This window comes from Mustela erminea, chromosome 3, assembly GCF_009829155.1.
Source record: "Mustela erminea isolate mMusErm1 chromosome 3, mMusErm1.Pri, whole genome shotgun sequence".
NCBI classification, from domain to species: Eukaryota; Metazoa; Chordata; class Mammalia; order Carnivora; family Mustelidae; genus Mustela; species Mustela erminea.
Window position 1 is genome coordinate 92,313,767 of NC_045616.1, and position 13,995 is coordinate 92,327,761.

At 41.7% G+C, this 13,995-nt stretch overlaps 1 protein-coding gene across 2 annotated transcripts in view; it reads left to right on the forward strand.

Moving 5' to 3' along the window:
• Positions 1-3,998, forward strand: part of LOC116586568 (serine/threonine-protein phosphatase 2A catalytic subunit alpha isoform) — a 133,647-nt gene extending 129,649 nt beyond the window's left edge. The window contains exons 15-17 of one of the 2 annotated variants that reach the window (XM_032336716.1): positions 326-487; positions 1,546-1,664; positions 2,415-3,998. In XM_032336716.1, the coding sequence (XP_032192607.1) occupies positions 326-487; positions 1,546-1,664; positions 2,415-2,487 (354 nt within the window). In that variant the 3' untranslated portion in view covers positions 2,488-3,998. The remainder of the gene's footprint in view (positions 1-325; positions 488-1,545; positions 1,665-2,414) is intronic. The other variant, XM_032336715.1, reaches the window with a different exon arrangement.
• Positions 3,999-13,995: the final 9,997 nt, after the last annotated feature.

Here is a 13,995-nt window from a genome sequence, read left to right on the forward strand (position 1 = left end):
GAGCAGGAGCAGAGTGAGGGGCAGAGAAAGAGACAGACTTCCCGCTGAGTTGGGAGCCCGACATGGGGCTCGATCCTAGGACCCCAGGATCATGACTTGAGCCAAAGTCAGCCACTCAACTGACTGAGCCACCCAGGCGCCCCAATACGCCTTTAAAAATATTTGGAAATAGTTTATTTATTTGACGAGATACTTGACTTTAAAGCAAACCTTAAACTTTGTTGAGCAAACACCACTCAAAGTGTGACTTCATAGGGTGCTCCCTCTGATGAAATACTCAAATCATTTTTGTAAGAGGCACTTTAAAACTTAACTTGCTTTTTAGGGTCCAATGTGTGACTTGCTGTGGTCAGATCCAGATGATCGTGGTGGTTGGGGTATATCTCCTCGAGGAGCTGGTTACACCTTTGGGCAAGACATTTCTGAAACATTTAATCATGCCAATGGCCTCACATTGGTGTCCAGAGCTCACCAGCTGGTGATGGAGGTATGTTCTTGTCTCTGAAATCTGATTTGCTTTTTAAATAAATGTAATGAAGGAAGATACTAGAAAGTGTTTTTCTGGTGGGGTGTGCTAATTAATGATATTAATGAGGATACTCCATTTATCCCTTCCAGTGAATTTCCTGTTGTAGCCTGAGCCTTTACAGTAGATGCACATTAGAATTAAAATCTCAAGCTTTTGATCATAATGAGTTTCATAGTTGACGTGTTTTTCAGAGAATTCTTAATGACTGGGTAGTGCTTTGGATTTAAGCCTGGGAGAATAAGGTTCAGGGAACGGGAGAGGCATTGTAACGTTTTTTATCTCAGTTTTGTTTATTTCATGTGTTTAACATGTGTATGTATGGAAGAGAGATTGAGATGAAATACCAGAATGTTTCAGTGGTCCTTTGAATGGTAGGATTATAGGTAATTTTAAAGAAGAAACTGAAAGGGAAATGAGATGTTGATTAGCATACTTACAAAATTAGGGTCCTACTTAGATTAATACTAATAACAGTTGTGATTATTTTAAAAAGTATGACTTTGTTAAAGATAGGGAACAGTATTTGTGTACAGGACTTAAAAAGTAACTCATGTATTCACATGGACTTAGAATGAGGCTGGAGTTCTAGAGGCCTATTTTCTTGGTACCGAGGCAGTGATTGACTTGGGGACCTTCACCTCTGACTGAGAGAATTAATGTGGTTTTGGTCTTGAGGAGTATTTTATCTGCATCTGCAAGGAATGCCTGTATACTCACTCTTGGATTATATTCAAGGCCACTGCAGTGGGAAGCTGATGAGATACTGCTTGCTATTCACAGAAGGCCAGATGTAGAAGAAACACTTTATTCTTTGGTGAATGGTGTTTTTTAGTGTCTTTTCTATTTATAATCTAGTTCTGCAATTCAGGAAAAATTCATGTATTTTTTTTTTTTTAAGTTGTACAGAGTAGAAAATTATTAAAATAAGCCTTTTGGAAGGGGCTTTTTTTGAGTCACATTTAGTTGTGTAAATAAGGGAGTAAAACAGGTTTTTATCACCTTTCTTTTCCTTGTAGGGATATAACTGGTGCCACGACCGAAATGTAGTAACGATTTTCAGTGCTCCAAACTATTGTTATCGTTGTGGTAATCAAGCTGCAATCATGGAACTTGATGATACTCTAAAATACTCTTTGTAAGTATTTACACCTAAGTAGTTGGCTGCTTTTGCGGTTGAGTCACACTGTATAGCTGGAAAGGGAAGTTTAAGAGTTGAAGGGCTCATGCTATATCCAGATTTCAGTTTGATTTTTATGTTTCCATGTTGTTGTTTTTAGATCTTATTAGAGACCATGAGTTCGGGGAGGGCAGAGGAAGAGGGAGAGAATCTCAGGCAGATTCCATGCTGAGCACAGAGCCCAGTGTGGGGTTCAGTTTCATGACCCTGAGATCATGATCTAAGCTGAAACCAAGAGTCGGATGCTTAACTGACTGAGCCACCTGGGTGCCCCTTTTGAACAGACTTAGGATATGTTGAAATTCATCAATAAAAACTTGTTCTATATAGGCAGCTGTGTGAATTATTAGGATTTTATCTTCTAAACGTGTTTATTGTGGGGTTAATAAAATATATCGTGGGATTGAGAATACAAGTACATTGGGCTCTTTAAATTTTATTTATTTGGTAGAACCCTTCTTTTAAATAATCTTAGAAGGAATCCTGATGTATAAAATTTTTGTCTTAAAAAATTATCTGAAGTTTGCCTTTGCTCTGAGGAGGCACGCAGCTAGAAGACTGGATGATTAGGCTACAAATAGGATTCTCTTCCATTAAAGGCAAGCTGAAATTGTATAGGCAAAATTGTAAAGTTTGAAAGAACAATGTTCTTGATTGTCAATACACTGATACATGGAGTATTAAAAAAATATATGTTTTGTGTTTCAGCTTGCAGTTCGACCCAGCACCTCGCAGAGGCGAGCCACATGTTACTCGTCGTACCCCAGACTACTTCCTGTAATGAAATTTTAAACTTGTACAGTATTGCCATGAACCATAAATTGACCTAATGGAAATGGGAAGAGCAACAGTAACTCCAAAGTGTCAGAGAATAGTTAACATTCAAAAAAAAAAACTTGTTTTCACACGGACCAAAAGATGTGCCATATAAAAATACAAAGCCTCTTGTCATCAACAGCCGTGACCACTTTAGAATGAACCAGTTCATTGCATGCTGAAGCGACATTGTTGGTCAAGAAACCAGTTTCTGGCATAGCGCTATTTGTAGTTACTTTTGCTTTCTCTGAGAGACTGCAGATAATAAGATGTAAACATTAACACCTCGTGAATACAATTTAACTTCCATTTAGCTATAGCTTTACTCAGCATGACTGTAGATAAGGATAGCAGCAAACAATCATTGGAGCTTAATGAACATTTTTAAAAATAAGTACCAAGGCCTCCCCTCTACTCGTGAGTTTTGAAATCGTTTTGTTTATTTTCAGGGATACCGTTTAATTTAATTGTATGATTTGTCTGCACTCAGTTTATTTCCCTTCTCAAATCTCAGCCTCATGTTGTTCTTTGTTATTGTCAGAACCTGGTGAGTTGTTTTGAACAGAACTGTTTTTTCCCCCTCCTATAAGACGATGTTACTGCACAAGAGCACTGCAGTGTTTTTCATAATAAACTTGTGAACTAAGAACTGAGAAAGTCAAATTTTAATTGTATCAATGGGCAAGACTGGTGCTGTTTATTTAAAAGATACATCAATTGATAAATTTTAGAATTTATAGAATTCTAGGTAAAGAAAAATAAAATCAAGGTCACTATATAATCTCTCTGGCAACTCCTTGACATTCTTCAGAAGATTTTCAAGACTTATTTGTAATCCAGATAGTACAATTTGTCAGAGAGCCGGCGTGCTCTTTGTGGGGTTCTTCCTGCATATTACCTTGTCTGCAAGAAAGGAAATCTGCAACTTCAGTGAGACTGGACTATAAAACCATAGAACTCGAGATTTAAGTGTTTTGGTTTTTCTTTTAATAAAACATCATGTTTTCAGGTAGAGCTTGAAAAACTAATATGTCTACTTCTCAGTGCAGTTTCTGGTTATAAATACCATATTGCTATGTATGTTAGATGGACTCAAAAAAATGATGGACAGATTTTGTATATTGCTTGTCATGTTATCTTAGAGTTAACTTTGTCTCAGATAAAAAAGCTGTTAAAGTATTGTCCTGTATTAAGCTCTTTAAGTGCTACTAGTTAAACCAAATAGAAAACTATTGCTAGATCATGGTTTGGTGTAATATGCATTCACCCAAGGACAAAAATGGCATTTGAAATGAAGTGGCAGTGCTAAGCACTTACTGAGTTTCCTCCCACCCTTTTCTCCTTTGAATAGGATTAGAAAGTTAAAACAGTTCTTCTGTGGAAACTAATATTTGGTAATCTTCAGCTATCAGGGTAAACTTCAGGGCACTTAATCATTACTTGTGTGAATGTAGTAATAAAAGTTCCTTTGCTTTGTATTGTGTTGAATTTGGAACTGATAAGGAAGTTTTTTCATATCTAAGATGCTTTAGGAAAATAACGCATGTATACACACACTTACGTTTTTTTAAAAAAAAAAAAAAAAAAAAAAAAAGGTCTTTTTCTTTTTATCTCTCCTTGGACCTAATCAACAGTATTTTTGGTGGGTTGTGGAGTTGATGGTCCAAAACAAAAAACACTGTTTTTCTACATGTTTCCATTCCATTTTATTTTATGCTTCCGTAAGAAATATCTATTTGTGTTTCTGCCTTCTCATTTTATGCCCTTCTTTTTGAAGAAATACTACATCGGTGTGAGTTAGTTTTAACCCAGGGTCCAAGTGATCTAGATACCGAGCAGCTGTTTTTCAGGTCCTGTGGTAACAACTGATTTGAAAGAATGCCTTTATTCTAATCAACATGTGGTACTATTCCTTCAGGTGTACAAATTCTCTAATTCTTGTGTTTAGCAGAAAAGGATTGTGGCCAAAATGGCTTGGGTTTAGAACAGTTTCCAGAATTTGAACCTTCTCAACTAGAAAGTGTTAATAACCTACCTGATAATGAAGTAAGTTTTAAAAAAATGCTTTGGTAAGTATAGTAATTTCCCTTTAAAAATAGATAATTGCTGTTGCTGATTTCTCAATTAGTAACAGATTAAAAATAATTTTTATAATTTCTAAAAAGCTTTTCTTAAAAAAAAAATCAGACATCAACTGAAAATGAGTGCTTTGAGATTTCCATACTGATAACTTGGAGACGTTGCTTTGGAACTTCGAAGGGTAAAATGAAATGGTAAATGGTGTGTTCATTTCTTAGATGGAATAATCTTAGCAAACGTAGATGACTTCTTTCCTTTTCTTGGTAGCAGTAAATGTTTTAAATGCAAGCATAGTTAATATTTTTCAGAAAGACTTAACTTTAGATTAGTAGGATAAAGCTGGTTATTTCAGTGTTTCTTAGCGTTGATGCCCACAGAGATTCTGATTTAAATTGGAGGCATATCCAGGCATAGGTGTTTTTAAGTTTCCCAAGTAATTTTAATTTACATTTAGATTTAAGACTCACTGTTCAGTATACCAGTTACAAATTTAGGAAAACTGACTTTTGTGGTGATTGGTGGTGGTTGTAGGTTTTGGTAAATAAAACATACCCTATGACTCTGTTTCAACAGGGAGTTCTATCCTGTATAATATGTAGTCCCTTCGTTTTCAAAAAACCGTAATGTGTTCCTAGAAATAGGCCTTAAGATGGTCTTGTTTGCTTTGTAGTGGATTCTGTTCCCATAAGCCACAACTTTTTTTTTTTTTTTAAAGCCTTCATCTGTTCTCACATTCTTTGACCTATTTCTGGGTTTTGTAAACTCTTCTGTTTAACTTGGGTTTTTTCCCTTCACAGTTGTACGTTTGTTTTATGAAGGTTATGGGTGCATTATTTGGGGCATTCCTGATGATCTCCATTCTTGTTTCAATTTTTGTTTAAGCTTATGTCTTAGGACTATGAGTATATTATATTTCTCCTTTTTATTCTGTATATACAGATACTGCCATCTAGACAAAAATGGGGTGTTGCTAAAATGGCACTGTTGCAGTCCTAGTGCTGTCCTATAAATACGTTCATGTTTCTCAGCTGGTATATAAATTGAAGGGAAAGAAAATATGGATTATGAGTGTTCATAATACAGAAATTTGTTTAAAAGTTGAACTCGTAGAGATCAGTGGTAATGAAGAGTTAAGAGGACTGAGCAGAAAACCCTAGATATGTGATTCCTGTCATAGCTGGACCAGAATCTCTCTCCCAGAGGGTAAAAGAGATAGATAGTAAATGCTGGGAAGAGGCCATGTCTTCTTTTTCTTTAAGGCAAAACACAAATTCTCATGGCTGAAGGTTTTGTTTTAATTCCAATATAGTTAACATACAGTGTTGTATTAGTTTCAGGTGTACAATTTAGTGATTGAGCAGTTCTGTACATTACTCAGTGCTCCTCAGAATAAGTGTAATCTCAGTCCCCTTCACCAATTTTACCAATCCCCTGACCCGACTCCCCTCTGGTACCCATCAGTTCTGTAGAGCTCATGGCTGAAGTTTACTTGTTCATGTAGTTCGTATCCTCAACAGGTTTGGGATGAGTAGATGGGCTGTTGGAGTTTTCTTTCCCTGAAAGGGTACTAACAATGCAACATGCAGCTCATTTTGCTACTTAGACCCCTTGGCAGTCCCTCTAGAGATAGCCTTACCCATCCCCAGAGTATTGTCATTGGGAAAGTCCATTTAGGCTTCTATGGACAGTACCAGTTGTGTTCTTCAAAGATGATTAGCGGACATTTCCTAGTGTAACGGTAAGCTGTGGCTGCCAGCAGGTCTAGGGCCCGTTGGTGGAAGTCAAAGACCAGAATTGTGATAGAAAGGAGAGTTAAAAGACTGCTTGCTCTGGAGTCACGAAGACCTAAGTGGAAGGTTCAGTGAAAGCCATTGGGAATGCCAGACACCGCTGAGTGCCCTACCTCAAGGCTTAGCATACATTCGGAGCTGTAAGAAGACTCAGTGCTCTAATTTGGTTTACGCTTATACAGTAGATCCAGAACTGCTTCAGCATGGCATAGTACTAGGGCAGGGGCAAAGGCTGGTAGGTAGGTTTTTGTCGGCCTGGTCAAGGGGGAGGCCTCCTGACTCCCAAGGTCAGCTGTGTCCGAATATGTCTCAGGGAAAAAGCCAGGTTATGGGGTACAGTGAAATATAACACCTGTAGAAAAAGCCTTTCCTGCGTTGGTTCCAGCTTTCCTTTCAAGTACCTTGCCAGCAGTAGTAAGGGTCTGGGAGGTGTTTTGAATGCAGCAGGCCAGAGGAGTTGGAGAAGCTATATAAACTGATTTTGAGCATACGTTTGTTTCCCAGAATCATACAAAAGAAGGGTGATAAATCTCTTCTTTGTTAGACACGAAACTACTGTTTTTATTTTAATCTTTCAGTGATCTGTGACTAAAAGTAGACCACAAAGACAGACAAACCCCAGCTCACCACTACCTCCCCATAGCCACACTGGAATTGGTTGTAAAGGGCTGGCACATTCGAATCAAGATCTTTGGGGTGGCAGTGCAATACCTCTCATGACTTTGAATAGGTCAAGGTGATAAGAGATCTGATTATACCTTCTTTGCCTGGTGCTGCTACAACATATTTTGCCCTTAGCTTTGGGTTGTTTTTTTTTATTTGAAAGATGTGTCAGAGGAAGAGAGAGCACAGGCCAGGGGAGTGGCAGGCAGAGGGAGAGGGAGGCTCCCCAGCTGAGCAGGGAGCCTTACACGGGGTTTGGTCCCAGGACCCTGGCAACATGACCTGAACTGAAGACGGATGCTTAATTGACTGAGCCCCCCCCCCCCCCAGGTGTCCCTGGATATCTTTAAAACAATCTTGAGGGGTTCTTGGCTGGTTCGCATTCAATTTCTGATTTCAGGGCAGGAGTTAAGCCCCATGTTAGGTGGAGCACCTGGCTGGCTTAGTGGGTAGAGCATGTGACTTGATCTTGGGGTTGTAAGTTTGAGCCCAAGGTTGAGTGTAGAGATTACTTTAAAAAAATCTTGATTGTGTCATAGGCCTTTCGGTGTTTCCAACTTAACGTCACGTCCTAGGAAAAATAACCCTGTTCTAGAAATCAGAAGCCAGGATTTTATTTTTTAAAGTTTATTTATTTAAGTAATCTTTATATCCCATGTAGGGCTCAAACTCAAAACCCCAAGAGAATGAGTCACATGTTCCGACTGAACTGGCCACGTGCCCCAGAAGCCAGATTTTAAAAACAGGGCCAGAAATGTGACTAGATGACTTACCGATCTTCACAAGAGTATTTGTTGAAGCCACCTTTTAAAAGCACTTGAACAGGGGCACCTGGGTGGCTCAGCCGGTTGAGCAGCTGCCTTTGACTCGGGTCATGGTCCCAGGATCCTGGGATCGAGCCCCACATCAGGCTCCTAGCTCAGCAGAGAGCCTGCTTCCCCCTCTCCCTCTGCCTGTCGCTCTGCCTACTTGTGATCTCTCTGTGTCAAATAAATAAAATATTTTTTTTAAAAAAAGCACTTGAACGTTTCTATCAACCTGAATGGCAGAGAGCTTACATCATTAGGTATGTTACAAGAATGTGGGGTAAGTGATGTTTGGCTTCTGAAATATTTAATCTCTGTAAAAATCTTACAGTGACAGCTGACATTCTGAACTAGTTTAGGGTTCTGATGCTCTCATCTGTGAATGAGGAGAGTGCTGGAATGACCATTACTTAACGTAAAGACAGTAGTTGAATCCAGAATGACTTGGAAGAACAGTAGGTATTGGACAATCAGACTGAAATGGCAGAAATAGCTAATGATGAATCATGTCTAACATAGCATTTCCCATGTGCCAGGCATTTTCCCATGTGCCAGGCATTTACATGGATTATTTTACTGTCTCAACAGTTTAAAACAGTAGAGAAGGTAGAGCTATTCAGGCATCTGCCCCAGAATCCCATACTTACAGAAAGCATTAGAGTTCTCTTTTTCCTTTGCTGTGAGATAAGTATTTAGCACCCTTTGAAGGGTGGCCAAAACCCTCCACAGCTTTTGGTTCCTGAGAAAATGACTTTTTCTGTCTGACCCCTGCTTCTAGAAGCTGAGTGTGTGCCAGGCTCTTTGGGAAGCATGGCAAGGGAGGGTTTGCACTCTGGCCCTGTTGAGGTTGGCCCAAGTCAAGTATCCTGGTCACTGCATTCCTGGAGCTAATGGAATGACTTCACTAGTGTGTCTCAAGGACATTTACATAAACCACATTTTGAAGTTGCTGAGGCTGATCGAGAAGATAATTTTCAACTCAGCACCTCACACTACAGCCTATTCCTGAGAGTAAAAGAATTCACATTTGCCTTGGATTGGCAAATATATTAAAAACGGAAAGGAAGGGGCGCCTGGGTGGCTCAGTGGGTTAAGTGTCTGTCTTCGGCTCAGGTCATGATCCCAGGGTTCTGGAATTGAGCCCTGCATTTGGCTCCCTGCTCAGTGGGGGCCTGCTTCTCCCTCTCTCTGCCTGTTGCTCCCCCTGCTCATGCTCTCTCTCTGTCAAATAAAATTTAAAAAAAAAAATGGTTTATGGGTACCTCCATAGGCATATATACTAGCATACAAGCCTACCTGTTTGTAGAGTGGTCATCATGCCTCATAATCGTGTAATGTAAATTGCCTCCTTTGGGGCAACTTAGGTTAGCTTTGCGTGTGGGTACTCGTTAACTTTCTAAAACATGGTAGCAAACACTCTTGCACATCTCTTTCAATTTTAACATCTTGAATAGTGTGACCACCATTATTTTACAAGTAACTAGTAGTGAGTTGGTGCAAAGTATGCTGGGTCCCTGAAGTAATTTAATGTTAAACAGGGAGGCAAAACTAAGGTAACTCGCCAGGCTTTTTGAGTGTGGTCTTAATTGGGCCCAGTTCCAATACAGGGTGGCCACTTGTCTTGGTTTGTCTGGGACTTAAGCAGGGCATTCCATCCTCAAACTGGGACGGGTGGCCACCCTGCTATGTTCTGTGCCTGCATCTTACAGGCACAGGAAGCCTTTCCTGCCCTCACCAGCTTTGCTGGATCAACTTTGCCAGATCCAGGCTCTGCTTTGGCTCTCCTCTGAGTTCCTGGCAGGAGGGAGGGGGAGGTGGTAGCTGGATGAATGACACACCTGAGTCCTAAGTCCATTCATTGTGTGGCCTGGTGTCTTGGGTCAGCAGGAACCAGTCTTTGCATTTAAAAACCTTAGGACTCCGGGACCTGCTGACTCGCGACCTTCCATGGCTCTTGTTTGTGAGAGAATTTCAAGGCTTTCCAAGTCTTGAGGCAAAGGACAGAAATACTTGTTGAAGGAGGAGATGAGAGGTAGGAATAAATCCACGAAAAGAATATGAAGAAAGGGGGAAAGCGAGAGTGTGGGGGCTGGGGTATGTGATTCTAACAAGAGGGCTTAGTTGTCTGCGCCAGAGTGTAGTAAGGGGCTGCTTCCACTGGGGCGGGTGGGGGAGCAGAGCAGTGCACCAAGAAAACATGTTGCCTGGTGTCTGAGTAATGTCCATGGATAAGTCAGCCACTGCCAGGCACCAGCTGAACTGCGTGGTTGGGGAGTGTGGGTAGTGGCTGGTGGTCTCTCTGGAGTCGAACAAGAGACTAGATGGTCTCCAAGGGCTTAGAAGTCATTTTGACTTTCATTGCAGCAGAGGGCTGTGTCCTGTCTTCATAAACACAGAACGGTATGACATGTAGGTAAGAGGAAGCGTAGAATGAGGCCCCGGTCCCAAGTGTGTGGTCCCGGGTTTCCTCATGAGCACTTCTCCATGTTAGCCAGGAGCCTTTTCAAATATCACAACCTTTAAAAGGGCAAACAGGAGAAAACAGATTTAAAGGTGCCCAACTAACTACTTATTGAGTAGCAGTTACATGCCAGGTGTTAGTAGGCACTGGATATAAATACAGTCATGTCCAACGCCAAGTGTCTGCCCTTGTGGAGGTTACGTTCCTGGGAGATAAATACAAAAGTCAGATAGGAACAATGTGCTATGATGAGAAATAAAGCAGGGTACGAGGAAAGGAGGTAAAAAGATGTACCCTATTTTTAAATTTTTCAAAATTTAGATTGTTAATTAACATATAATGTATTATTGGTGTCTGAGGTAGAAGTCCTGATTCAATAGTCTTAGAGAACACCCAGTGCTCACTCCATCGTGTGCCCTCCTTAATGCCCATCACCCAGTTACCCACCCCCACCCCTTCCCCTGTACCCATCCCCGGCTTGTGTCCTGTGACGGAAGAGTCTCTTGTAAGAGGTACCCTTTTACCACACCCTGATGCATAATACATATTGATGTAGTAGCTTTTAAATGTTTCAGTTTATATAAATTTTATTTAAATTTAACAACACACCCACTGGGCTGGTAAGGAGGCTGGTGTTTTCCAAGGAAGTGACATTGAGGTGAGACCCAAAGGATGAAAAGGAGCTACCTGTTTTCACCAGTGTATTAGACACTATTTATCATAAGGTCAGCCGCCTTCTAAAAGAGAAAACCAGACTGTAGTTTGTAGAGCAACACCGACCCTCACAGCATGACATCTCCAGAGATTTCTGCTTTTACTTGCTGTAGGGGGTAGTTTTGGGGCAGCAGGAAGCTGCAGGATGGGAACCTTCTGTACCCTGGGCTAGGATTTTCTGTCCAGAGTCTGATGCCTGCACCTGAGCAGCAGGACATGGCCAGAGAAATGGATGCAACTGTACTGGCAGGGACTCATTTATCCAAATGCCTAAGTAACCGTAGTTACTGCCACACAATCCCTTCTGCTTCCAGAGATTCCTTCTCAGGCTTCAGGAGGACCATGATTCATGTAGTCTCTTCTCAAATTGCCAGCACCTCCTCTCCCGAACTCCAGAACTCCGACGACCTTGCCAATTTATACTTTCTTCCTCCACCAACGTTTCTGCAGCTCAGTCTGTAATGTTGACCTCAATTGGCTTATTCCCAACAGCATACAGGCAGGGCACCCGTATCTTCAATCCTGAAAACAAACTCTGTTGACCTCACAGCCCCTGTAAGCATCTGTGCCTTCTCTATGCCTCTCTTCTTGGCAAAACTTTGAAGAACTGTTATCTGTTCTCTTGCATTGTCTTCTCGGCCCATTGCTCCACTTAAATAGGTGTCTTTATCAAGGTTATTATTACATTGCCAAGCGGAGTAAACATTTTTCTGACCATATTAAATTATAGTTTGGGGACATCTGGGTGGCTTAGTTGGTTAAATGTCTGCCGTCAGCTCAGGTCATGGTCCTGGGGTCTGGGGTAGAGCCCGGTCGGGCTCCCTGGCTCATCAGGGAGTCTGCTCCCTCTTCCTCTGCTTCTCCCCCTCTCGCCACCAATTGTTGTCTCTCTCTTTCTCTCTGGAATAAATAAATAAAATCTTTTCAAAAACTCCAGTTTTTAAGGGCACCTGGCTGGCTCAGTTGGTAGAGTATGGGGCTCTTTTTTCTCTTTTTTAAAAGATTATTTATTTCAGAGAGCAAAACAGATTGGGGTGGGAGGTTGGGGCAGAGAGAGAGAGCGAGAGAGAATCCTAAACAGGTTCCATGCTGTGCACGGAGCCTGAGCTGGGCTCCATCTCACAGCCCTGTGGTCGTGACCTGAGCTGCAACCAGGAACTGGATGCTTAACCACCCAGGTGCGCCACGCATGTGGCTCTTGCTGTCAAGGTCAGCAGTTCAACCCCATGGTGGGCATAAAGGCTACTTTAAAAAAAAAAAAAATCTGTTTTTGGCATTGGAGGCAATTGACCAAAACAACTTCCTGGAAATTATTTCTTTCCTTGTCTACAATGACACTTGATAGGCTTGTTTTCCTCCTGTCTTTTTGACTGCTACTTCCCAAGTCTTTTGGTAAATGTTAGTGTCACCCAGTGCTTAGGTTTCTGTCTCTATTCTACCTAGATGATTTCATCTCATCCCATCTATAGGCTGAAGAGTCCCAAAAGTCTATTTCTAGCCCATGTTCTCCCTTGAGCTCCAGAGTTATAACTTCGACTGTCTCCTTGACATGACTCAAATGTCTAATATGCAACTCATGCTGAAGTCCTGATCTCCCACCCAAACTCCTGGTGTTTTCTGTCTCTGTAAATAGTACCACCATTTGTGCAATTATCCTCCACTTGTAATCCATTAGCTATACACCTCCACATAGATCTTTCTCCAACTCCACTGGCCCGGCCCTGGGTCGAGCCTCCTGAAAGATCTTACTACTTCCCTTCTTCCTACCAACTACATGCTCCACACAGTCACAGAACGATCTTTCTAAACCATCATTCAGATCAGGCTACTTGCTGCTTACCCTTCGTTCTCTGAGACTGCTAAATACAAACAATAAAATCCAACTTTCCTGTGCCTTCCCTGAAAAGTCTCGTGCTTTGGTCCTTGTCTTCATTGCATTTCACTCTCCGCCCATTAAGCTCTGATGATGCTGGCCTTGATGTTCCTGGAACATACCAAGTTCATTCTTAACTCAGAGGCTTTGCACTTTGCATCTCCTTGAATAGCTGTCTCACTTCTTTCCATGGCTGGTGGCTTCTTCGGCAGGTTTCTGCTTACATGTAGTGCTGCCCCTGCCTTCCCCCACTTCACTTTCTATATCAGCATTTATTTTCCTCACAATACTTAATCTATTTAACATTCTCTTATTTGTGTGTGCTTATCGTATCTTACCCACTAGAAGACAGACCCCCCAACACCAAAGTCCTCTCTCTGTCTTGTTTACCACTTTCTCTTACTAGGTAAATATTCATGGACAGGTTGATTGACACAGAGCACTCTGGTAGCTTTCCGGTCATGGGTTGGGCCTGTACTCAAGAGATTCTCCAGAGGACGACCTTGCCATTCAGTGGCCCCTAGGCAAACAGGCCTTCCTAACTAGTCTTTCCCAAAATTCACAAACTAGCCCTTGGTTTGTAAGAGATATTAAAGTCATACTTGCTGGGGTGCCTGGGTGGCTCAGTTAAGCATCTGACTCTTGATTTTAGGCCAGGTCACGATCTCAGGTCTGTGAGAATGAGCCCCACACTGACTCTGTCCTGCATGTGGAACCTGCTTAAAATTCTCTCTCTCCCTCTGCCCCTCCTCTCTTTCAAAAAATAAAAATATAAAATATAAAAAGCAAGTTGTACTTGCCTTCCCCTCATTGGTATCTCCCCAAGTCTGGCTCCTGGAATGTTCAGCATCTCAGGGTCGGGCCTGGAGCTCCATGGGTAGCCAGTTGGCAGGCTGGGCTGTGGACCGCTCAGATTGCCTTCTCTTGTGGTTTTTGCCCATGTGCTGGGCTTCAGATGCCACACTGGGGCTGCTGTCCTCTGGTTCCGCTAGGGAGGATTTAGTGAAAGATGGTAGGACATGCCTGTCATGATGCTCTCCTCTATAAAACAGCCCTGCATTTGACTGAGCATACCTGGCCCCTGTTG